The sequence below is a fragment of the Serinus canaria genome, chromosome 8, assembly GCF_022539315.1.
Source record: "Serinus canaria isolate serCan28SL12 chromosome 8, serCan2020, whole genome shotgun sequence".
Classification (NCBI taxonomy): domain Eukaryota; kingdom Metazoa; phylum Chordata; class Aves; order Passeriformes; family Fringillidae; genus Serinus; species Serinus canaria.
In genome coordinates, this window is record NC_066322.1 from 10,278,238 (window position 1) to 10,303,753 (window position 25,516).

General features: G+C 59.2%; 2 protein-coding genes across 6 annotated transcripts in view; both read right to left on the minus strand.

The window, feature by feature from the left end:
* The window catches only part of IPO13 (importin 13), a 31,270-nt gene extending 15,081 nt beyond the window's left edge, over positions 1-16,189 (minus strand). The window contains exons 1-4 of one of the 2 annotated variants that reach the window (XM_030226299.2): positions 15,907-16,189; positions 5,832-6,568; positions 319-459; positions 25-166 (exon numbers count right to left, since the gene is read on the minus strand). In XM_030226299.2, the coding sequence (XP_030082159.1) occupies positions 25-166; positions 319-459; positions 5,832-6,568; positions 15,907-15,972 (1,086 nt within the window). In that variant the 5' untranslated portion in view covers positions 15,973-16,189. The remainder of the gene's footprint in view (positions 1-24; positions 167-318; positions 460-5,831; positions 6,569-15,906) is intronic. The other variant, XM_030226300.2, reaches the window with a different exon arrangement.
* Positions 16,190-16,472: 283 nt separating this feature from the next.
* Positions 16,473-25,462, minus strand: ARTN (artemin). 4 transcript variants are annotated; one of them, XM_030226301.2, is made up of 4 exons: positions 24,925-25,462; positions 18,392-18,462; positions 18,071-18,260; positions 16,473-17,707 (listed from the first exon to the last, which is right to left on the minus strand). In XM_030226301.2, the coding sequence occupies exons 1-4, from the start codon at positions 24,971-24,973 to the stop codon at positions 17,271-17,273; spliced, it is 747 nt and encodes a 248-aa protein (XP_030082161.1). In that variant the 5' UTR covers positions 24,974-25,462; the 3' UTR covers positions 16,473-17,270. The 4 variants fall into 4 exon arrangements, with proteins under 4 accessions (XP_030082161.1, XP_030082162.1, XP_050833751.1 ...); XM_030226302.2 differs by lacking the exon at positions 24,925-25,462 and adding an exon at positions 22,476-22,644; XM_050977794.1 differs by lacking the exon at positions 24,925-25,462 and adding an exon at positions 21,486-21,556.
* Between the last annotated feature and the right edge of the window lie 54 nt (positions 25,463-25,516).

Consider the following 25,516-nt stretch of genomic DNA (forward strand, 5'->3'; position numbering starts at 1 on the left):
AGGCTGTCCACAACAGTCACTGACCTGCAGCGTGTACCAGAAGGTGAGGGTCAAGGAGCTGGTGGTTTCGTTGACGGGGTAGTGTCCAGGGATGCCAGTGCAGAACATGATCATGTTGACCAGGGCCAAGAAACTCTGCCAGTGCTCCACCTGGTCCAGGAGGGCTCTGGGAAACAGAGAGCATGGTCAGAGTTTCCAGCTCCTCTGCCCTGACACATGTCACTGGGTGCAGGAAAGGTCCTGGACAAGACAGGATGTGGGGAGCAGCAGGCTGCTCCAAGCTCACTGCCCCTCCTAGGGAGCACACCCAGCACTCACCGGGAGTGGTTCTCCCCCAGGGCCACGGCAATGCGGCAGATTCCATGCGACGTCTCCATGTCCCCGCTCTGCACTGCCTGGCGCAGCTGCTCCTGGAGCCCCAGCACGGGCGGGATCAGCTTGAGGAGGGTGTTCACGTACCTGCAAGCACAGCCCGAGCCAGTGATCCCAGGTGATCCCAGGCATCACCTCCCTAGCATGGGCTGCCATGCCATCCATCCCTCCTGATGCTCTCCCAGGGCTCCTGCCCAGCTCTGCCTACTTGAAGGCTGCTTTGTGCCATGGGATGCATGCAGGAGCCCTTACTGCTCACATGAAATCCCCTTGCAGCCTGTGGCATTAGAACAAAAGCTGCAGCCTGAGCACTGCTGCAGAGCCTCTGCAAGTGAAGTGCTGAGCCAGTGGCCATTAGCTCTGGGCCAGCCCCCCTGCACCACAGTGTGGACCCCTGCCTCTACCTCAGCAGGGCTGCCTGCACCTCCAACCTGTCAGTGCCACAGACAGCTCTGAGTGAGCTGTGCCTGCAGCAGCATCAATGTGGAGCAGAACAGCAGCGAGGGCAGACCTGTGGGCTCTTCCCACCATGCCCACAGTCCTCAGGTTAGCACGGAGTCAGTCCAAGCTGCCAGTGGGAAACCATTCGACTCTCCAGCTTGGGCACATCCAGACTGTGCCCCATGTCTGGGATGGACAGGACAGCCACTGCTGGGGAGTCCCACCCAGGGACAGTGCTGGCTCCTGGCACATCCCAGGCTGCCACAGGCCAGCAGCACTGCTCTCCCACATCCCATCCTGCACGTCAGCCTCCCCTCCGCTGCCTGTAAGGGATGGTAACCAAGGCAACGAGAAGGAGGCAGCCAAGGTGAAAGGCAGCCCAGGGCCCCCGGAGAGAGGCCGTGCTGGAGGCTGACGAGCAGCCTGCCTTTTCCCTGCCATTTCCCTGCCCGCCCAGGCGTGTTATCTGCAGCCACAGCCTGTGCTCTCTGCCCGCCCCCTACACGCAGGTGCAGGGCTAAGGATGCTTGGAGTGGGAGGCATACATGATTCCAGCTCTCTTGTGCCCACCCTGGGGAAGAGATATGAGTGCTGACACCAGGACAGCCACACATCCACCCCAGAGTGGCAGGGTGGTTTTGCTATGGATGATTTAAAAGAGAACAAAGCCATCGGTGCCACCAGTGCAGGGACAGAGTTGTGCTGGTGGTGGCAGTTTTCCTTCAGGGTCAGCAAGAGAAGACAGAGGAAATAAGGTGCCTACCCAGCTGTTGTCCCAGCATGCCCTCTGTGCTGCTGGGGGTCACTCTCGCCCTCTCCCACAGAGAAAATCACACAGCAAAGGGTTTATTTTTGCATAAACCATTTCCAAGCCTCTGATGCCCTGTGAGTTATGCATGTGGCAGCATGGGAACAATGTGATGATGGAGAACTTGGAAATTCAATAGCTCCTCTCCCTGGGAACCAATGCTGCATGCAGGGTAGGCCCAAGGGAGCCAAGGCAGTGACTAGACAAAAGCCACAGGGAACCTTCTACTGCTCCAGTGTAAGGCAAAGCCATCCTTCCTCCACAGCACTGGGTTCACATTACCCTAGGGAGGTTTTTATGGCTTTGTGACTTTTATGACTTTTTCTGATAAGGATTTTGCTTCTGCCAGTTACCTTGAAATACTCACAGTGCCTGGACCTGAACTGATCCTCTGGAATCCCTGCACAGCCAACAGAGATAACCACCTAGATTTGCTTCCATGCTGTAATCCCATATTACTGAAGACTTCTAGAAAATGTTGGGTGAACGACATCTCCTGAGCACCACCTTGCTCTGCTAGCTGTTCTGCAGACACAAGGGCATCCTGGATGCAAGGGTCCCTGGCCAGGAGGGAAATGCTTGCTCTAGATGAGTTGTTTTAACCCATCACCCAAGACCTGAGGTCAAGTCAGCCAGAGCTGAGCTGCTCTATTCCATATCCAGGAGCATGGAGCCCCAGCTCACTCCACCTGCTCAGTGCTCTTTCCAGCCCAAGGGACCAGCTGATGCCACATCCCTGACCAGGTGCAGAGTTTGCCCCAGGAGGTGCTGCCAGCCACCACTTCCCACCCCCTGCACCACTGTCAGGAAGAAGAAGACAAAACCATCCCAGCTCCGAAGAGTCCCTGAATGCCCAGCTAATTTCCAGCAGCCAAAACCTGTGAATGCCTGTGAAAGAGTATATGCACATGGCAGCCACATGGTGACTCCTGCCCATGCAGCTCCCTGCAGTGATTTGTCTTAGCCTTCCTGAGCAAGATTTGCTATCCTGGTATTTAGGAGCTGAACAAATATTGCTTTTATGAGTTTGTCTGGTCCCTTCTCAAAGCCCAGGGAACTGCAGCACTTGCAGCTCCCTCCGTGGGACCAGTACCTACTCTTGCTCTTCCACAACCCTCTGCAAAGGGCACCAGTGTGGGGACAACCTTAGAGGGGAGATACGGGCATATGGGACAATCTCATCCTTCCTGATCCAAAATCTGAACCACATTTGATGAGATAATAACCCAATACTGTGAAAAACCTGTTTCTAATGAAAAACTGTTGGAAAACTCAAGTGAAATTCCTCTTCAAAAATACAGCACCAGGTGCCAAGACGAGAAAGAGATGGCAGGCAAGACACCAGGCAATCCCCTACAGTAACCTGGAGTCCTGCCAGGTTCACCACTGTAGCAACACCCTGCTGCTTTCAGAAAGGAGACTCAGTGTCCAGCATCCATGCTCTGGAACTCCCACATGGGCAAACACCACAAGGAGGTCCCTACCTCACTCTGATGCTACTCACTGCCCTACAGGAAGGCCAAGTGGCCAAATGCAACACATCAGGTCTCCCCTTGCAGCACGTGCTGCCAAGCTCTCTGACCCATTTAGCTGGAGGGATAATCCTCAAATGAGATGGAAAATATAGCCCAAGCCTCTCCTCTGCAAATGAGAAGCAACAACATCTCCATTCCTCCCCTCCTGCAACTCAGGAGCTTCCCACCACTTTCAAGAGCAGAGGAGTGCTCAGAGGTGTTCCAGTTCCAGCCCCTGGCCCAGCCTCCAAGGTTTCTTCTCAGAAAGGCCATGTCCCAACAGAGGAGCAGCATCAAGACTCCAGCAACATGTGGCACATCCCCTTCTCTGGGTTCACAGGGCTCCCACCCACCTGGCAGGTACAGAGATCAAACACTTTGCACCTACACATCTCTGGTGCATCATTTCTAGTAACACCTCAGAGGCAGGAAACCACTCACTGCTCCTTGCAAGCAGGGAAACAGGAACTGCCAGCACACGTGACTAACCCAAGAGCGAGGCAGCACCAGGGCCACGTGGACACAGGGGCTGCCAGGAGAGCTGCCTTGCAAGGTGGTGCTCCCCTAGGAAGATGACTGACAAACTATCTAACCCTCAAAGTCAGAAGCCAAGTTCACAAGCCACTAGGACTTCTGCTGGTGGCAGAAGCAGACCTGCATGATCACCTCTGCAGCAACATCAGCGAAGACAGCTGGGAGGGAGCGAAGGGGGAAAGACACAGTGTAGAAAGCATTCAGGGAACCCATGGCAAAGTGATGAGCCCCAAGACTAACCCTCTCATGGAGCAATGCCCTAATAAACTCTGGAAAGGACCATGCCAGCAGCCCAGTGCCAAGAATGCTCCAAGCCTGCAGCCAAGGGCCTTGCAGGGACAAAGGCGAGAGACTGTGGAGCAAGACAGCAGCTGAAAAGCAGCAGGGATCTCCCAGACTATCAGCATAAGAGACAGAAAGGTCAGGAAACTCCCTGGGGGCTCTGGGAAAGAGCTGGATCCACTTTGGCTGAGTGACAAAGCCAGGGGGGTGGGACAGCTGGCACTAGGGGAAGCAGGAGGAAGAACACATGATAGTGGACACAAGAAACAAAGGGGAGGAGAGCACCCACCAGGGCTGGGAAGCAGCCGACACCACACGCCGCCTGGCAGGGCACCCCTGTGACAATGCCACCGCTGTCCCCACATGCCAGGGCCAGAGCTGCACCAGGCTCACACACTGCACAGCCTATCAGGCCAGCTGCCTGCATGCCTACAGACAGGAGGGTGCACTGCATGGCTGATGATGCCCCCAGGAAGAAGGATGGAGAACAAGTACTGAAGATTCTGTAAGGGAGCAGCCAGCATGGTAGGTCTGAATGGGGACAAAAACTGCACGACAGGGTCAGCACAGAAGCAGAGAGGAAACCCCACTGTCAGTCACACCTCTCTACAATTCACTTTGAAAGCTCATCAGAAAACTCAGCCTTTTAATGGAATCAAAGAGCAGCACTCCAGGGCCAGGCTTCTGCACAAAGGTATGGAATCACAGCCAAGGAACCTCTGAGACTGAAGGGAAATGGAAATCAGGAAGACAGAGTCCAACATTTCAGACCTGCATGTGACCTTTTCACACCTTCTCACTTTCTGCCCCAGACCTGCTACAATGGTCTCAGCTGGTCCACAGCCTTTGCCAGGCACAGGAAGAAACGGCTTCTGGTCACCTTCTAAACAACAGCAAATGAGGCAGCCCTTCACCCCACCCAGCCACACATTAAAATCATTCTGGGTCTCTTTGTGCACCAGGATTTGCAGTCCACAGATCCAACTCCTTGTCATTGAAAAGGACAGCCCCAGAGCTGGGGAACTTGTAGGCTGCCCCTGCCCTTAACCAAGGGGAGGACCAGGGCCCACAACTGCAGTGGCAGCATCACTCTCACCGCTGCAGAGGGTCGGAGCCTGCGCGATGTGCAGCCATGCACAGGGCATGCACAGTGGCAGCAGCTCAGCTCAGCCTTCAAGGAAACCCTCCTTTTCAGGGGAAGGTTGCTAAGCAGCCAGGAAGGGATGTGGCCACGGGAACTGGAGATGTACTGTCCCTTCTGCAGGCATTGGTCCCAAGAGCTGACAGCAGGTCAGGCAATGCAGCCAAGCAGACAAGCTCGGAGCCCCACAGCACAGCCCCAGCAGCACCAGTTCAGCTGCTCCCGGGACAGCCACGGCCACAGACAAAGGATGAATCCTTGGCTGACACAAGCTGTTGGAGCCAAGAGGAGGGGAAAAATTGACAGACTTGGTTTTATTATCTCTGCATTTAATCAGCTCCTTGGCTGGACCAGCAGCACAAGGCAGTGGAAGGTCTCTGAACTCCAGCTGGCAGGAGTCAGGCAGTTGCCCTCTGGTTGGCTGCTGCAGGATCTGACACAAGGAGCCAGAAGCATGCATCCGCCTCTGCCTCAGAGGCCAGCGTGGACATGGGCTGCAGATGCCCAAGACTTCATGGTCCTTACAAGTCAACCATAGTGCAAAGCCTTCCAGGACCAACCATGAGAAACCAACAGCCTCCAACTGCTTTTGATACTCTCCCACTTCCAAACCTCGTCGTCATTACCTTCAGAGCCAACGACAGCTAAAAAAAAAGCCCAAGATTTTTCCCTCCCACCCCGTTTCCCTGCTGATGTCCAGGAGCACCAGCCTGCAGCACACAGGAGAGGCTGCCCTTACCTCTGGGCATCGGGCTGGGAAATGGCATTGACCACAGCCTCCACTGCTGTGTCAAAGAGCTCTGGGTCCTGCAGAGAGGTGAAAGCTGCCTGGATGAGGTTCTCGCAGTCCATCAGCGGGATCTCCAGCTGGACCCAACTGGAGAAGCACTTGAGCACCTTCTGCTTGATGAAACCCGGGGAGTCCTGCTGCTGCAGCAGCTGCTCCAGCAAAGGGAAGACAGAGCCGCACTCCTGCGCCAGGACGCTGCGTACCTGGCCCTTGCGGTACTGGGGAAGGCGGCTGGTCTGGAACTCCTCGGGCAGCACCGTCAGCAGCTCCAGCAGCGCCAGGCACCGCGCCCGCCCGTCCACGTTGGAGTCCTCGGCCTGGAACATGCGCACCATGTCTGCCACGGCGCAGGGCCAGGCCTCTGGCATCATGCTGAGCGCCAGGGAGGCCAGCGCCACGCACAGCCGGGTCAGCACAATCTTGGAGCCGCTGGCGAAGCGCGTGATGTGGGTGAAGAGCTGCGACTTGAGGCTCTCATACTGGTCAGCCGGGATGTCATTCCAGTAGCGGGAGATTTTAATGTGGAGAGCGCTGGCACCAAAGTACTGGATCTCAGGCACCTTGTCCATGTGGAGAAGCAGCCAGCTGAAGTGCCATGCCTGGGGGGATACCTGTGCCTGCATCAGCCATTTCTGAGCCAAGTTCTTGTTCTCGATGTTTGGGTCATAATACAGCTGATGGAGAGCCTGGAAGAGAGAGGGAAACACCCTAGAGCAGCTGAGGAGCACCACTGTGGCGTGTCCTGCCTGGGAATAGCTTACCAGGAAGGCTCACTAGGATGGAGCCCAGTGCCCAGGTTGTCCTGCACAGCCCCCCTCCCCAGGGCAGCCCGTGCTAGCTGGCCTCCCTCTTCCCATTCTCAGTAAAGTGAGAGTGATCGGGCAGCAGGAGAGGACCGGCAATGCATCCTTCCCTTCCTCTCATGCTTCAATCTAGAAATGTCTTTTCTTTAGTAATTTCCCATCTTCACCTTCACACATGCAGAATCTGCCTGCTTCCCTGCTAATGTGCCATCACCGGGGTGGGCACAGGACCCTTCTTTCACATGAGGACTGTAAGGGATGTGGCTGACCAGCACTCCTGCCTTCCACTCACACCTGCTCTCTGAAAGGTGCTGTGCTCCACAGCTTGCATCCATGTGCCCATGGAATGCAAGAGCCACTGCAGATCTTTGTCTGTCAGGTTATGCAGAGTCCTGAAAATCCACAATCATGAAGTTCAGGGATTAATCTCTCCATTAAGTGTCTTCAAAATATTCCCAAACCCACCCAGTTACAGCTGCACCAAGAGAGCTGGCATCCAGCCCTGCCTCTGCCGCTGCTTTCTGCGACATCCAGTGCTGCTTAGTCCATCTCTCCATACAGAGAAGGGAAACATCACTTACCTGCTCCTGCAGCTTTGTGAGATCTAGTTACTGCTTTGCACAACTCAGATCCACATGAACAGCTTCACACAGGCGACAAGGCTTTATTTGCAGAGGAATATTATACAGATATGAAGTCCAACCTTAATTAGCTACTTATCCTGAGTGGGTACAGCCAGCAACCAGTGATGTCCTTGCACAAGGAGGGGAAGAATAACTATAATAACTATCCCTTGCCTGAACTCCATCTTCCAGCAGTGAGGATTTCTGCCTGGCACAGCACGTTTCATTTCAAATTGCTGACTGCACACGCCAGGAGCAAGGAAAATCCATGGCACCTGTCGGGCAATCAGGCACCCGTCGCACCCCACCAGCAAATCAGAGGATGGTTGAAGCAGGTGCAGAGGATTTTTTTGTGTCCCCACCCTGGCTCTAGGTGTCAAATAGCCTCCCCCCCTCCCCCTCTAAAAAGCTGTATGAAATTCTTGCGGTTCTTGTACCCAGCAGAGGATTTAAACCCTATTTTTAAGCATGCAGAACTGGCAGCTTGGGGCACAGGAACGAGCTTCCCAAGCAAGCGCTTGTGCCTCCTGCTGCTTCCCCGCATGAGACCGAGGAGCAGGACAATATGGCAGGGACTTTACAGAGCTGGTATTGCCTGGGCTGTAATTTGAATCACTGCTGTTCAAGACTTTGTGATGGGGGGAAATGAGGATAACCTCTTTGTAAGAAAGATCTTTGTAAGAAAGAGGTTATGAAGTACATTGTAGGAGATGGAGTCAGCCAACATGGGCTGCAGAGGGACAGCATCTGACCCACTCAAGCACCTACCCTGACACAGAAAAGGTTAACCCTACACGAGCAGGACATGGGAGAGAGAAATCTGTCCCAACAGAGCAAGCCAAGGGGAGACCACAAGCTCTCAGTAGATAGCCAAACCTTTGCTCTGTTCCCAGTTATCTTGGACTTGGATGAAGGAAGCATCACTCAGCTGCTGGGGCACAGGTAAGCACTGTCATCCTCTCCAAGCAACAATTTAATTCACTATAGAGCAGCAGCTGCAGATGTGCTAAAATCTCAGCCACTCCTGGGGGTAGGAACCTGGCTCCTACCCCAGCTGTTGTGCTAAGGACTGAGTCATCCTGCAGCAGGGCTGAAGCTGGAGCTCCCAACCATTACCAGCTCAGTCTCTTGCTCCCATCAGAGCTTGCTGCTTATTTTCCTTCCCAAATAAATCTCACTTGAGATTCTCAGAATGGTGACAGCCCACTCTTTCTCTTCCCTTTTGCTGGGCACTGTCACAGGGTGAAAAAAGCAGTACCCTCTGCATGCTCCCTAGCCCAGCATCCCTCCCCACTTCTTCCCAGCCTCTATTTTTACATCTCCATGCACTTCCTAATGAATTTATTTCTTCTATTTTGAATGGTGCTACTGCTTAGAAAATTGTGGGGAGAAAAAAAATCCCTATGCATCTTATATTACAAGGCACAATGTGTACACAGGAGCCCTAATGTCTACACCTGCACAAGCTTTGTAAAACACGGACCTCACCATGTGTGCAGGATGGACCTGGCCCACAGCATTAGGTTCCTGACCCACAAACTCCCCAGCTGCTCACCTGTGCTGGCTACAGAGCTGCTGCATGCCAGTCTGACATCAGGGAAACTGCAGGCAAAGCATGGCACTGTGCACACTCCAGGCACACCACAGTGAGCCCCAGGAGCAATGTACCTGCAAGGCAAGACTTGCACAGCATCACGAGTGACTTGGACCATGGCAGGGCAGCAGAGCAGGGGTTGGCAAACATTGCCTGCCTGCTGGGAAGCAGCTGAGGGCTCATCCTCCTCTGGCTGGGGCTGCCAGTGCTGCTGGCTAAGGCCCGATCCTGCCAGCAGGATCTGCTTCAAGCCAGCAGCCTCTGGTGCTGCCATGTGATCATCCCACTGAATGGAGAGGAGCGAGCAACCAGGAAAAGCCCAACATGAAGCTGAGGTGGAAGCAGGTACACACAGACATCCTGCACACACCTCCAGGACACACACATCCTGCACACTGCCCTGTCAGAGACTCCAGCAGTGGCTATGCTAAAACATCCCAGCTGCTGCATAGTAACAATGCAAAGAGGGAGCACTGTCACAGCTGCTCCCCTCAACACCTGTGCTAGGGAGATGTTACTACCTCTGCATTAAGAGCAACAGTGAGCAGTTAGGTTGCAAGACCCCTTCCCAGCTAGGGCCAGCTTTCCAGATATGTGGGCAGCTCTCCCATTACCACCATCCCAGCACCTTGCCTGTATCCCTCTGTCCCCACCATCACCAGCAAGCTCTCTGGAGAGGTGTCCACGCCCAGCAACACCAGCTCAGAGCCCTGCTCCTCCTGCAGGGAGTCTCTGGGGAAGTTTCCAGCAAAGGTCCCCAAGGACATGCTGGAGCCTCCACCATGGCTGAGAAGGTGAATAATAAGATGAAAAAATCTACCAACTACACAAAGAAATCCAGAGGATGGAAGCAAAGGTAATGCTGAGAGCTCACGCTACAAGCTGTTGGAAGTCAGATGAATATTCTGGAAAGAAGCATCTGCTCACTGTCTCAGCCCCTTTTGCAAGCACCCTGCCTGGGAGGGGATCAGTTGTGGTGGCTCCTGAAAAAAGCATGGCTGTTCCTGCCTGCATGCAGGACACCAGGTGGAAAGGAAAGGCAGCATGTGCCCCAGGGCTACCAGCAGCACACTCCATCCAGTTCTCTGCACAACATGGGAGAGAGACCCTTCCAGAGGACCTGCAAGGCTAGGCATAAATACTGGGACCATCCCAAGCTCAAAGCAGCAGAAGAAGCCCCTGGGAGAAGACTAGATTCTCTCCCTGACCTACCATGCACATCAGCTGAGTACCATCCTCTGCTGGGAGCATGGGGCAGGGGACGGCAAGACCCTGTGTCCTCCAGAAGGGCATGTGAACACCCAGCATGCTCCTCCTCAGCAAGGAGACACTGCCCTCCTGCCACACCAGGCACCAGCATCGGCTGCTGCTGGACTTTAGTCTGACCCCTCTGGCCAGCACCCTGGGGCCCATTAGGAAGCACTGGAGATGACAAGGAGAACTAATTAGCGCCAACAGGGAGAAGCAGAAGGCATGAAACCGGTTGACATCTAACAGGGAGGCTCTGTGCATTCCAATTTGAACGGGTGGCTGACACCAGACCTGCCTTCTCCGCAATTAGACCTGTAATGTGAGAGCTGGTAAACAGCCTGGCTGTCAGCTATGCCCTTTGGCCGGGGAAGGAGCCTTCTCCAACATCAGCTCTGCTTGGCTGAAAATAATTCTAGCTCATTACGATGGCTCTTCCCTGCTCTAAAAAGCTGTGACCAAAGCTTCAGTCAAGCTTTAGTTGCTGGAGAAACATCAGCCCCTCAAGTAAGCTGCTCTGGTGCAGGGCATCCTGCCCAAAAGACATGGGTCAGAGATCCCATGCTGGTTCCTTTGTCAGGTGGAATGGGAGCAGCCCAAGGACAGTTACAGGCAAGCAGAGGCACCTGATCTTAGGCTGCTTCCAGGCAGAGCAAGAGAAGAGGATCTGCTACAAGCCCAGAGCCCCCAGCTCTCACCCTCCACAGCTTCTGCAAGGAGCCCAGTGCCAGCAGGCTGTCTCCCTCACTGCACTGCATAAATACATCAACATGGGGTACCCTGCAGAGAGGTGTTGTGTCCCTGCCATTATGGGGTGACAAGATGAGCCTCAGACACATGGCTCTGATGCAAGAGCAGGAGCGTGCTGCCTCCTATTCTTGGGGGCTCCATGGGGAGACGGCTCCCCTCCAAAGGCCAGTCTGCTTGAGCACACAGAGCTGACAACAGGTATAGCTCTGAGCGAGGTCTGCATCGCAGCTGGGGAAACAGAAAGCTGCAAAATATATTTCTGCTCTGCTCCTCGTAGCGTGCCCACAGCCACGGCATGGCAGGGGCAGCGGTGGCCATGGCCCCCTGGCACCACCAGCCTCCTTGCAGCAGGACCCCCGGGATGTCTCCGCTGCAGTCTCTCGCTGTCCTTTCTACTTGAACGCACTCGCAGCATCAGCGCTCCAGGCCTGCAGCAGCACAGCCATTACCCTGGCTCTGCCAAGCGAAGGGAACATCATCCCTGCCTCCCCTGCCTGCAGCAGCTGGCCCCCCCGGCCCCAGCGGGGCAGGCTGAGCAGCCAGCACCCCGGGAAGGCGGCAGCCTGCCCACAATAGCAAATGGATGCAAAATAAAGCTGGGTGTGTGCCTCCAGGCATGCTGCTCCTGTTCAAGGACCCACATTTTGCCAGCAGTCCAAGAGAAAAGGGTTTTTCTCCCCTCTCCTAATAAAAGATGCTGCCATTCTGAAGCCCCTCTTTGAGCCCAGCTTGTCCACACCAAGTCCTCGGCTGTCCAGAAGAGGCTGCAGCCTTGACACAGCTCAGCAGCTTTGGCATCACTCACACTGCTTCACAGCCATCAGCCCTCTGCAGAGCACGAGTGGTCCACAGCAGGGACAGGGGCTGCGGGACACGTGCACTCCCAGTGAGAGTGGGCAGGGGCCTGAAAACACAAAGGGTGAGCAGGACCAGAGACAAACCCTGGAGATGCAAAGCCCAGGATGAGTTACAAGGGTGAACCAAACACCCCTGTCCACTATCCCTTTTTTCTACCCAACACTTCCATGATGGAGTATACAAGCAATTTGAGAGAGGAATTTCTGCCAGAGCCCAGGCACCTATCCCATCCATTCCTGCACCATAATACATCACAGCTGAGATGAGGCACCAGGGATGGCCTTTGTGGGGCTCAGACCAGCACTCGATGACAAGATGCTGCCCTCTCATCCCATCACCACCACACCACAGGAAGGAACAATGTGTTCAGCCAAGGTTGGCTCTGGCTGGAATCTGCTTTGCAAGAACATTTGCTTAAACATGTAACAAGGTGACTTCCCTGCTTCCCTCAGTTCTGGAGGAATCTCTCCTCCTAAGGCCCCCAGCTTACCATCCCCAGTGTGGCTGCCGCATCTCACAAATGCAGGCTGCCTCTAAGGCCCCAGTGGTCAATCCATTACCAGACAGAGGATGCCATTCCCTCACCCTCAAGTATTTGTAATTCTCTTGATCAGGTTTCTGAAGACAGGCAATAGCCTTCCAAAGAAACCAGATGCACTTGATTTCTCCTCCCCATCCTCCTGGGCAGAAGGCAGCCCCAGCAGCTGCCACATCCCCGAGGCTCAGCATCTCGGAGGAGCAGTGATCAAAGCCATCCCTCTCCCATTGCGCGATGCTCCGGATGTCAGCTCCATGACACCCCGCCTACCCATCCTGCCAGAGAGACTCTGTGCATTCATCAGGCATCTCCAGAGAGGCACACGGCAATCTGGAAGGCCCAGAGATGCCAGACCGCTAATGTGCTGGGGAAAAGACGTCAGCGAATATTACAAACACCCCAGAGGATCAGAGGCAGGACAAGGGAGGAAAGACCTGGAAGGAATTAGACAAAAAAAGAGGGCAAGAGCCTGCACTTGGGAAATTCACGGAGGAATGGCACTGTCTTTTTTCTTGTTTCAAAAAGGGCGATACTGCTGAAGCAGATTAAACTGCTCTAAGAACATGTGAAGAGGGCCTCGCATTCTTCCTCTCCCGTCCAATACTGCAGTATTAAGTGCCGAGGGAAACCAAGACTGCAAGGCACAAGTCCTGCCTGTGCACTGCTCCTCTGAGATGGACAGAGCAGCCTGGACTAAACATCTGCAATCCATCTTCATCATCACCCCAGCACCAACCAGGCTGTCAGTCACACCAGGGACAGCTCCTGGGCACACAAAAGCACACGCAGGTCACAAACCAGATTGCACCATTTAGACAGTGAAAGGTTGAGCATTCTCACAGCCTGAAGCCCTTGGCTTCCCAGCCTTCCCTATCCTCCAACCCCTCCAAACACAGCAACAGAGCCCCACTCAGCAGCAGATGCAGGGGAAGCAGAGCCAGTCCAGAGCTGCTGGACTCCCAGCACAGTCGTGGTCATGCCAGCCGGCTCTAGCTGTGCTGAAGCCAGAGCAGCATCTAGGTCAGGCTCAGAAGAAAACAAAAAGCAGACAAGCAGCCCTCAGCTAGGACTGGGGGATGCTGACACAGTAACCCTATCAAAACAGCTCAGCCCCAGTGCAGCCTGCTGTCTTTGCTGTGCCACAGGAGAGCTCCCTATGGAAAAACAGAGAAAAAAAATACAGGGACCAACTTTCAGATGGCTCCTGAAGTGCAGCACCTGAACCTGGCACCTGTCCACAGGCTTTTAGACCTGTCAGCTGGCCCTGCCTCCAGCACCTGCACCCTCCTGTCTCCCTGAAAGCACTGTTCACAGCTGGAGGTGTCTCTCTCTGGCACTGGTTATACATAAACACAGCAATGATCCTTTTCAACTACACAGTCACCCCAGAGCCCTGCAAAGCCCCACTGCATAATAAACAACAGTAGGGGTACAAAAGGATTTTCCAGGGACAGAGTCTTCTCAATGAAAACCATCAGAAGAGTGTGACAAGCACAGTCTCCCCACACTGCCCTAGCTACAACTGCCACACCTGGTGACTTCCACTGCAGGGGACCTGGAAAGGCTTCAGCCCTCTGATTTATGAGATAACCAGCTCCTCATGCTGTTCCTAACCTCAGCACTTATCAGTGACTGACTCAGAGGGAGTCAAACCCTGACTTAAATCAGTATTCAGTATTATTAATAGAGCCATGCACAAAACCTGGCAGGTGGAAGAACCCAGGCCAGTAGGAGCATCATCACTCATCTGCCAGCATCACCACTGACAAAGCGGCTCTACCCACCTGCCTCCCACCAACCCTGCTCCCAGCAAAGCCCATCTTTCCTTCACTTTGTACCCCACAGACCTTCCTGGAAAAGACTGACACTGGAAGGCTCTAAGCTGCAGAACCTCCGTGGTTTTGTCTGATCCCACCCCATGCTTCTTCCTCTGTTCAGGGACTGTGCTGCTGCCCCCCACCAGCAGCTCAGAGCCCCACTGCAGTCCACAGCTGCACCTTCAGAGGACACTACTGAGATGGCAAAGCCTGCAGAGATCAGGAGAGGCAGAGGCAGGCTGGGGGAGGGGAGATGAAGCATCCTGGAGGGCATCTCTGCCTCCTCTCAGGCACTGGGAGACTAAATCCCGAGCAGCTTGGCAAGGATGAGCTGCCTCTCGGCACAGCCACACCTCACCCAGCCTGCGCCGGGTGCCCCCCACCCTGGCACTGCCCACCCTTCCCGGGCAAGTGTGTGCCTCATTGTTGGTGCAAACAAAGGAGCGGTTTGTGGCTGATGAAAAGAAAGGGAGTCAGAGGCAAAATCATCCAGCAGCCCTGGATGTATGCAGATTAAGCTGCAGAAGGTTGCATGAATGTAGCATTTTCCAGACATCAGTTAATCCTGCAGCTGTGCTCTGTCTCCATCTCCCTGGAAGAGGTGGGCTGTGTCTCACCTGCAGCCACAAAGGCAGCCAGCGCCCAGTGACAAACCTGACATCCCCGACCTGACATCTCCTGTGAGGCCAGGCAACTACTGGGGAGGGACAGCTGTGAAAAGCTTTCAGAAATGGGTTAGTGGTGGGCTTGGCAGGGCTGCACTAACCATTGGACATGATGATCTGAGAGGACTTTTCCAAGCTAAATGATTCCATGATTCTATGTGCCCACCAGCACGCCCATGAGTACTGCTTTGGCAAGGATCTCAGTCTATTCTTATAGAGGAAAAATGAGGACACTGGGATTCCCACTAACTGTCTGAGGACCAAGCTATGGATGTCTGCTGGATGTTTGGCTACAGGGTAAGTGGAAGAGTGATGCACCTGTTGTTTGCCCTTCAGGGATGCATTCTCTGCTGCCCTGCCCCCATCACCTGCAAGGTGACTAAGGGGAGGTTTTTGCCCAGCTGCCCTCCCGGGTGTGCTCACTGAGGTGCCCTGTTTAGTCTCTGTGATGAACCCCAGTTCATACATCAGCTGCTCAGAGCTCATCCCAACAGGCCTTGGTTTGCCGTGGATTCCCTGGATCCCAGATTTCAGCAATCAGCCTCACTTCTGTTGCCCTGCAGATACTTTGAAGGACCTTGAGCTTCAGCAGGAGCAAAGGGGCTGGATTCTTGGTTTAGAAAGGTATCAGTGGGCCATCCACGTGCTGAAGGCTTTTCCCATCCGTAATACTCAATAATTCCCAGCACCTGGCCAAAGTTCCTTCCTTCCCTGCCTAATGGAGACACTGATAATGGGCTTCAGATTGATGCAGTTGGTTCAGGAGTCAGGACCAGACCCGCGGACTCTCCCTGCCCAGCGCTGCAGCTGGCGACCTAGAGGACGCCAGTCAGAAACACAACCCCTCCCTTCTGCTCCCATTCCTGCCACATCATTTTCCCTCCCGGGCTGCCCCGGTGGCTCCCCCCTCCAGCCCCACGTCCCGGACCCCAGCGGCGGCAGGGCGGGCGGGCACAGGGGACGCCGCCCGCAGCCCTCGCCGGGCCCGGCACCGCCGAGCAGGTGCCCCCCCGCTCCCCGAGCCGCATCCCCCGCAGCACCGCGGCACCATCAGCATCCCGCCACCGGGACCCCCCGCCCCGCCCCGCCACGGCCACGGCCACCGGTGGGCCGGCGGCGTTCGCTCACCTTCTCCACGTTCTCCACGGTGAAGTCGAGGCCCTGCGGCGGCGGCGCCTCCGCCCTCCGCTCCATGGCTGCGGCGGCGCTCAGGAGGCGGCGGCGGGCGGGCGACAGCGGCGGCGCACGGGCAGCCGCATCGCGGCGGGACCCGCCTCCCCGCCCCGACGGGGGCGGCGGCACCGGGGCGGCGCGGCTCGGCGCGGCGGTCGGGCCGGGAGGCGTCCGCGGGACTCCCGAGCAGCCCCAGCGCCCCGTTCTTCTCCTCTCCGGCCCCGCCTCGCCTCTCCCCGCGGCCCCGCAGGCGCGGCCGGGCAGCCCAGGACCTGCCGCAGCGCCGCGCCGCACGCCGGGAGCGGTAGTCCCAGCCCGTGCGCGTCCCCTGCCGGGCACCGCGCACCGGCGCCGCTCTTCGGCCCCCAGCACGGGGACCGCTCCCCGCGCGGGGCGGGCAGCGCCAGCGGGAGCCGCCCGCAGCACCGCCCCGCACCCTCCCGCTGCCACCTCAGGGGCACCCCCGTCCCCATCCCCATCACGGGCACACGCAGGGATTGGACGCGCAGCCCATCGCTTTATTGCTACAGGAAAAGGCGACTGTACAAAAATAGAGTTTATCCCTCAAATTTTACAAATAATAGAAAAAGGGTGCGGGGTGCACGGGGCGCTGCCCAGGGCTTCAGTGCAGCGCTGGGGTTAAATTACACCCGGCCGCTGGGGGCCCAAAGTCATAAATAGGAGCTGCCGCTCGAGAACAATAAATAAATAATTTAGAGTAATAAATAGTTTAGTGCCACAGCACCACGGAGCAGCGCGGGGACCCTGCCACTACCCTGGGAACCAGGCAGGGGTGGGGGTCCCAATGGGTGTCCATGAACGAACACCCTGCAGAATACTAGGGTCTGCTGCTGGTCTGGGTGCAGATCCCCCACTCCACTCTGGTGCAAATTGGCCCCACTGCATCCCTGCCCTCAGGGACACCCCTCCCCTGCACCACTGACCCCAGCGTGCCAGAGGGGACAGGGAGGTTTTGCCCCCTCTGAAGCTTGAGTGATGCCTGGCCCCTGGAGCTCGGGTGCAGGAGTGCTGCTGATGGACACTGGGCTGGCAGACCCTTGGGAGTGGTGGGGATGGTCCACACTCTCTTCCAGGATCCCGTGTAGCCGCTGGCACCAGCTGCTTGGCACTGAGCAGGAGCGGGCTTGGCCACCCACACCCCAGTCATGACTCCATCTCACCTCGGCTCTTTGTGGCCACGTAACAACAGGGACACCAGCCTCTGCCAAGCCCTTGTTCTGAGCGACAGTGCCGCCGCCTGTGGCAAGCTGGAGTCTGTCGGCATGTGTCGAGCTGGGGCCAAGCCAGCGGCCCCCTCCTCAGCCAATACAGCTGCACTCAGCCGCTGAGAGCTTCTCCACTGTCTGCCATGTGTTCTCCACATCCATAAAGGAGACAGCCTCATAGCGGGTGGGTCGGCAGCAGGGGTGGCTGAGGACGCGCTCCTGTGGCCCCGGGGCGATCAGCTGCTGCCGCAGCAGGCTGCCCAGCGTCAGGTCGTAGTTGCTGCGTGCCCGGTGGCAGGACCCGCTGCAGTACTTGAAGAGCACGATCTCGTCCGAGTTGAAGCCCAGGCCCAGGTCACGCACCTTCACCATCAGGTTGCGGATGTGGCAGTTGCGCCCACGGGTGCGCCGTGGGGATTTCGCCCCCGCCTTTTTGGCTTTGCTGGCACCTGGCGGTGAGCGCTCAGCACGCAGCAGCAGGTCCTCCGCCAGCTCTGCGGCGCCTGGGCTACCTGTTGTCGCGTTGTCCCCTGCACATGGAGGAGATGGCGCTGTCATGACCTATCCTGCACCCATCACCCTCCTTCTGAGCCTGCCGGTCCCCGCTGTGACCTACGGATCCCTCCTGATCACCCACCATGGCAATGGCTGGTGCCTGAGAGGGTGTGGGAGGACTGTTCCAGCCAAGAATCTTCTCATCTTCTCATTTCTAGGGCTCTGCCACATGCCCAGCATGAAGCTCAGGGCCCCATGTGTTGAGAGCCCCTCTGCCCAGCCCCAAAGTGCAGCCACAGCCCCACATGGGCTGGGGCTCCCCACAGTAGCTCCCAACCTGCCCGTGCCCCACACACAGGACTGCCATGCCCAGGCTGGGGGTGTGTCCCAAAACGCACCATACAGCTGGCTCCAGGCAGCAGCAAGTGGTGCCTCCACACCATCCTCCGCAGACAGGCTGGCAGTGCCCGTGCCCCGTGGCGTGGGGGCTGCGTCCAGCGTCTCGTTGCAGTGCGGTGTTCGCAGGGTGCCTGTGGCCAGCCCAGCCAGCAGTGACAGGATGGCAAAGAACCCCCACAGTGTCCCTTCCTGCAACGAACCACAGCACAGAAGGGTCAGCCCTGACCAGGGTTCATTCCCCACACCAGCACTGAGGCTCCCTGAGCTGGGGATGGGGTCATGTATTCCTGGCCATGGCAGCCAGACAGACCTGGGCTCACCTTGGGCTGCAGGTGCGTGGCAGGTCCTGCAGGCCTTCGCTCTGGTGGCCCCTGTCGCTGGTCCATGCTAGCTGCAAGTACAGAGGCTGGGGTCAGTGCCCACACAGAGTGGGTATAAAGCTGGCTGGCTGGGAGTTGGCACATGCCTCCCCTGCCCTGGCCAAGCATACCACCCCCTCCCTTGCCCCCCAGAACCTCACAACACCTCTTGCACCCCATTCATGGCCCACCCCTATCCCTCACCTCTCCTGCAATAACCAGGCATCCTCACCACACCGAACACCCCTTCCAAGAGATTGGGCAGCTTGGGCAACCCAGCCTTTGTACAGCACATCTCCTCAGGGGCAATGCAGCCATGTCCTCGTGTGAGCAGCCTGGGATGCCAGGCTGGGCTGTGAGACAGCAGCTGGGGCTGGGAGTGCTGTGCGGGGGGGCCCTTTCCCATGGCCCTTCCCTGGGAATGTTTTTCTTGCTCACAGTGGGAGCCTGACCTTGGAAACTCCAAATCCATTAGCACAGGGTCCTTGGGTGCAGCCACCCCTTGGCCCCATGCTGGCTCCCCAGGCTGCTGCCTGCGCCAAGCTGGGACACACACCCCCCGAGCAGGCTGGATGAGTGGGACTGCAAGGGGCAGGATGCTCAGGCAGGTCCTGTGGGGACATAGCAGGGTATGGAGTACCATGCTGGGCTCACTGTAGTCATTCACCCCAACACCACAGCTTGGCATCCACTGCCCTGACACGCAGAAAGGCACTGCATCCCTGCTATGTGTGGTCCCAGAGCAGCAGCAAGCACAGTCTCAGGGGAGTGATGTTTCCCAGGAGGTACTGCGGCAACTCCTGTTTGCAGCCACATCTTTGCCTCCTTCCCCAGCTCCCACCTGCGGTGCAGGGATGCCCCAGTGTCCAAAGCTAGGATACCCTGGCTTTGAAGGGCTTTAGAAGTGGTTCCAAAAGGGATTGTAGTTCCCTTGTCCCATCTGCTGCATATCCTATCTCACAGGATGGGACTGTCCCCTTGGAGCTTAGAGACATTTTGCATTCAAGAGTTCCTCCATCCCCTCTATGACTTTGGCTTTGCCTTAGCATGTCCCAGTTGCTTCCATGGCAAAGGAAGCAATAGGGGATAGAGACATGCTGAGGAGAGCGCTCCTGACCAAAAAAAAGTGAAAGCACATTCCTGGGCACTGCTGGGACAAGAAGAAAACATAATTTCTTCCAGTCCCTCTAGCATCTCAGGGGATGGTCCCCAAGTCCCATTTGTGGAATCTGATGCCACCCTGCACTGGCCACACTGAGCCACGGGTCTGTAGTGGGCGCTGCCAGGCCCATTTGTCCCCTCCAGGGCCGTGCACCAGGCGGGATGCGCCCCCGGTGCCGGCAGGGCTCGCACCGGCCCCCCCGGCCGCACCAGCCGCCACAGCCGGGGCAAACACAGACCACGCTGCCCTTCGCTCCCGTGGTGGCCCGTGGCCCCACGCCAGCCGCTGCCGCCAGGTCATGGATTTCCCAGGCCGGCACCGCTGGAGGGGCCAGGCGAGGGTCCCTGCGCCCTGCTGGAAAGGGACGGACTCCCCTGTCCTCGCTTCCGCGGCCGGCCACCCGCCTACGGCCCCTCGGCTCCAGCATCCCGGCGGGACGGGACGGGACGGGACGGGACGGGACGGGACGGGACGGGACGGGACGGAACGGATCAGCCGGTGCAATTCAGGCTTCTCCCGTCCGGCGGCAGCACGGCCCCGGACTCTGCAGCGGCAGCGCTGTCGGCGGGGCGCCGAACGAGGGCACCCTCCCTTCGCCACCGGGAGCCCCAGAGCCGAAGCAACGGACTAACACAAGCAGTGCCTCCTCAGACTCGGGGCCCCGTCCACGGGGCAGCTCCTCGAGCGCGCAGGACCGCAGCCCGCGCTGGCCCCGCAGCCCGGCTCGGCATCTACTTTCGTCCAGTGCGGGCAGGGCTGAGCCGAGCACCTGGGCACCCCACGGCGGTGCCAGACCTGCACACCCCACAGCAGACCCCCATGTCCTGTACGGGGAAATCTGGCTGGATCTCCCCCAGACACGGCTGCCAGAGCCCTGCCGGGCGATTCATAGACACAGGGTTTTTTCCCAGGGTCGGATACGAGCTCATCCATGTGAGCACCTGTCTGGACCCCCGCCATATGTGTCCCCCGCCCGGGGATAAACAACAGCAATTGTTGGTGCAATCCCTGAGCAAGCCACCTCACACTCACTCGTGCAGAGCCCGGCGAGAGCCCCGCTGCCCGCCCTGTGCACGGGGCTCGGGGGGAGCGTGTCCCATGGCTGCACCAGGCCCCCGGGGGAGGCAGCAGACACTCGCGAAGTGCATCCGCGCGGGGCCAGCGAGTGCCCCAGGCCCGCGGTGAGTGTCTCGGCTCACGGAGTAGCTGTGTCAGCCCTGCAGCCGCGGACCCCACCTGGAAGCGCGGGGGGATGCCCAGAGACCCCTTCGGACACCTGCGGGCACCGGCGGAGGCCCTGCATCCCTTCGCGCTGACCGTGGTAGAAGAAGTGATGGGGGTCAGAAATCAACCCCACGTATGATGAGGAGCGGGCACCCGCCCCGTAAAACCTTAGAAGACCGGGCTCGGACACGCGGGACACACGGCAGAGACCAAACTCGGCCCCAGCTCAGGAACAGCAGAGCCGGGGGTACAGGGTACCCCCGCCCCTTGTCTCTCGCCTGCCCACCGCCCGGGGCGCACACCTGTCCGACGTGCCCAACGGGCCGGGCGAGAGCCCAAGGAAGAGGCGGGAGAGTCCGTCCCCGTGCCCCTCGGGCGCCCGCAGCGGGGTGCCGCCTCTCCCCGCCCCGGCAGGGAACCCCGGCCCCGCCGCGGCCCCCAGCGCTTCCCGCCGCCGGGTCGGGCTCGGCACCCCGGTAGCCGAACGGGGGGGACTTGCCCGGGGGCGGCCGGAGATCCCTCACCGGCCCGCGAATATTGCCGGGAGGTGGGCGGCGAAGCGGGTTCCCCTTGTCCCCCCCGTAGTCCCGGTACGAGCCTTCGCTGAGACTCGGGGCCGCCGGCAGGCTGGGGCGGGCGCTATCGCCCGCCACCCCGGCCCGCACTCACCGTGCCCGCCGTGGGGACCATCCCCCGGGCCGCCGCTGCCCCGCATCGCCTCCGCTCCCCGCCGCCCCCCGCCGCCCGCCGCTGCTGCGCCGGGGCGGGGCGCTGGCGGGGGCCGGCGCTGCCCCGCCGGCACCGATTCCCGCCGCTGCTCCCGGTGCCGCTCCCGCTGCGTCTCGGGGTGCGGTGGCGGCGGCGTCAGGCGGACGCGCAGTGCAGGGCACCGGCGGCTCCATCCCGCTCCCGTCGTCGCTGCCGGTGTCAAATTCCAGCCACCGTCACCTGACCGGCGGGGCGGGCACCGGCACAGGGACCCCGACTCACACTGGCACCAGGATACCAACCGGCGCCTCGATCCGCACGTAGTGGCACCGGGACTCCGACACGCACGGGCGCCTGGACCACACCGGGATCAGGAGGGCACCGGAATCCCGCCAGCAGCAGGATCCGCAGCCCAACCCGCTTCAGCACGGGCTCTCGCCGTGATCCGCACCGCCTCCGAGCTCCCGCGGAAACTCGCACCCCGCCGGGAACAGCACCGGGACCCCCGGAGGCACCCGACCCCCGCTACCGCCACCTGCCCGTCGGCCGACCCCCGGGCAGGCGGACCCGCAGCCTGGACGGACGGACGCCCCGTGATCGGTGCTTCCTGCCCCGACAGCGCGATCACAGCGCTACCCGGACGGACACACGGACACCCTCGGGAAAGGGTTCAGCCCTTCCCGGAGCGCTCCGGGAGCAGAGCCCCGCGGGGGACCCCTTGCACACGTGGGGATCCGGCGGAGATGGGTTGTCGGGCAGGGTCAGGGCTATCCCGGCAGCTCCCGGCAGCGGCGGGCCGATCCGCGTCCCAGGCATCCCGAGCTGACTCCGGTCACCGGGGTGTCTGGCGCTCGTGTCCGGCCGCGCCGGAGGAGGAGTCCAGCCTCCCGCCCGCCCGCGCCCCGCGCCGCGGTCCTCCTAGGCTGGGCCGCCCGCCACCGGGCTCCTTACCTCTGCCGCCGCCCTGCCTCCCTCCGCCGGGGCCGCCGCTGGCCCCGGGGACATGGGGGCCGGCTGGCGAGTCGAGCCGAGCCCGTGCGAGTCCTTACGTCACCGCCCGGGGCCCTCCGCGTCCATCCCGGGGCTCTCGAGTGCTCCTTGCGAACGTGCCAAATCCCGGGGCCGCCTCCGCTCGGCCCCGCTTCACACGTGCTCCCCCGGCCGGAGCTGATCTCCGGGACGCGCCCCTGGCCAGGCGAGCCCCCGGGGTCCGGCCCTCATTGCTGCGGGGTCCGAGGGCGCCCGGGCGGGCTGCGCGCCCCGCTACGCCGCCGGTCGTGTCACCTGCCCCGGCGGCGCTCCACCGCCTCGGCGCTACTCCCTGGGCTTATGCAACTCCCCGGCTGGAGCGGGGCCAGCGGCTCGGTCGCCGGCTGTGCCACGGCTGCACGCCCAGGTCGCCCCGACCCCGGGCCACCCGCGTGGCTTTAACCTCCTTCCCGCCGCCCGGCAGGCCGGGGCCCGCGGTCCCGCGGAAGGGTCGGATGGCCGCTCCTGCAGCCACCTGCGGAGCCGCCGCCTCGCCTGCTCTCATCTCCTCGGATTATCCGGCGCGGGGGTGACAACTCCCGCGTCCTCCAGCGACATCACCTGCCAGGGAGTGTGCGGGCACAGGCGGCGCCCACTAAGCCGTCCCTGCCACCACGAGCAGGGACAGCGGAGGCGGCACGCGGCCCGGAGCTGCTGCTTCACCTGCCCTGGAGCGGCACCGTGTGGCCCCGGCTCCCCCCTTTCACCCCCACTCCTGTCCGGGCACAAGCATCTTGACCCAGTCTGTGGCTATCGGTAGCACTGCGGGAGGAGGGGCTCTGCCGTGGGACTGCCGCTCCACGGACACGGCCCGGGGCTGCTCCCATCTGAGATGTACTCATGGGCATCGGAGGCAGTGGCCGTGGATGCCTCGGCCCAGCAGAGTTTTGGAGGCCCTGGTGCATCCCTGGGGTAGAGAAACAGCTGGGAGCAAGTGACAGGGAACAGGTTCCTCTGCTTTGCAGGGCTACAGACTAATGCAGCTGCCTGCTTGGAAAATTTCAACGTGAGTAGCATGTCCTGTTCCACATTGCCTGGCTGTCCCCATGGAGCTGGGTCTGACCACAGCCTTGCCCATACTAGGGAAGAGAAGGCTGCCAATGAAGGGAAGGGCTGCCTCCCCCACTGATAACCCTCAGGGCTTGGAGACAGCCTCGGGTGTTGGCTCAGCAGAGGGGTTATCCCATCCCCTCCCACCTTGCCTAGGCTGGGCAGGTCTTCCTTCCCCAGGACACAGCCAGGAAGTTCTGAACCTGTGATGCTGGTTGTATGCAGGGGGCTATGTGGAGCATGGCACAGGGTATCCAGGGCACCTGTACAGGCAAGCCTACAATGTCCCCAGTCATGTGGAAGAGGTGGTTGTGCAAAGCCGGGCCTCTGTCCTCTTCCAGATGTGCCCCCTTCGAGGCTGCTATCCCAGACACCTGGAAGCACTGGCTCCTTCCTCTGCCCTTCCTTCTTGTCCTGGGAGACATAAGCCTACAGCTGCTGTCAGCCCCACTAATGTCCTACCAGCAGCACCTCCTCCCTGGCCTCCCACAACCATGGTGGCAGGGGATGGTATGTCCCAGCTATGTGCCTCAGTCCTAGCACTGCTCCTGGGCTCCCATGAGTACTGGCTCTGCCCTGGGTGTGCAGGGCATAGCTCAGGCTGCACAGGGTTCTGGGGGGCAGGGAAGGGTTCCAGCCCCACAGGTCTCCAGACAGAGGGGTGACCTGCTCCCTGACTGCTGCTGGCACTGCCTGTGCCAGCCTGTGCTCCTGCACCCCTGGGGCTGGGGTGCCCCCAGGTGCCTTGTCTGGTCTGGAATAAGCCCTGCTGAGCCAAGCCAGGGCCTGCCGTGGCATCTGTCCCTAAAGGTGCCACCTTTGCAAGTGGCAGGACAGGGGTGATGCAGACCAGCCAGATGGCAGGACTGAGCATGTTGTGACTGCTGTCCGAGGCCATGGCTGGGTGTGACAAAACATACATGGGAGACAGCTGTGACGCAGGCTGTGTCCCATCGCAGCAGTGACGTGGCTCTTTCAGGGATATCTCTGAACAAGTCTCCTTGTCTCAGCTGACCTGAACGTCCTCGTGTGCCCTGGTCCCAGGCTCTGTGCTCTTTTCTTCCTCCGCCCTCCCACGGCCAGGACAGGGCATGGGCCATCCCTGGGGCTGGCTCAGCCAGATGGCAGTGGTGGCCCTGCTCTTTAAATGCTAGGAAAAGAGGAGGGATGGAAGGAGGATTTGAGCTGCTCCAGCATCTCCTTGAAACCTGCAACTATGCATCAGGGAGGGCTGAGCAGTTGCTTCTCTGGTGCCCCATGGTGCTAGCAACAACCCACTCCTTGTTTAGAAGCTGGGAGGTCTGGCAGACCAGTCACTCACCTCGAAGTAGCCTTCCCGTGCCTCCAAGCGATGGAACTGTCTCCAACATATCCTGTGGCTCTGGGAGCCTGGTGGCATCACAAGGGCTGGCCTAAGGGGTTACACTCTTCCAGCTGGGACTTGGCAGGTATGAGAGCTGGACACAACTTCGGTCTCTGGCTTCCTAAACCATTTCCTTTTCCAGGACACTGTGGTGAGAAGGTCACTTGGCTGGACACCTGCCTTTGTCAGGGCCGCACCCAGCCCGATTGCTGCTGTGACCCTTGGCGGGAAGACATCCTGCTGGCGGGGAGTCCCCAGGAGAGCAGTCATAGTCACAGGCAGCTTGTCACAGGCAGGACAAACTCGGATGCCTGTGCCTTCCAACATTAAATGAACCCAATCCACAATCCCCTCTCCCACCCCTCAAAGTCCCCTGCAAGGAGGAGCACAGCCCTCTCCCGTCCCCAGCACCAGGCCAGTGGCGTTGGCCAGCTGCAACTCCTGGCAGCTAGATTACAGTTCCAGAGGAGTCAGCAGTGAATCCAGGCCGGGGACAGCCCAACCAGGGGAATCCCTCTGCCTCCCATAAAAAAGGCCCAAGGCAGCAGAA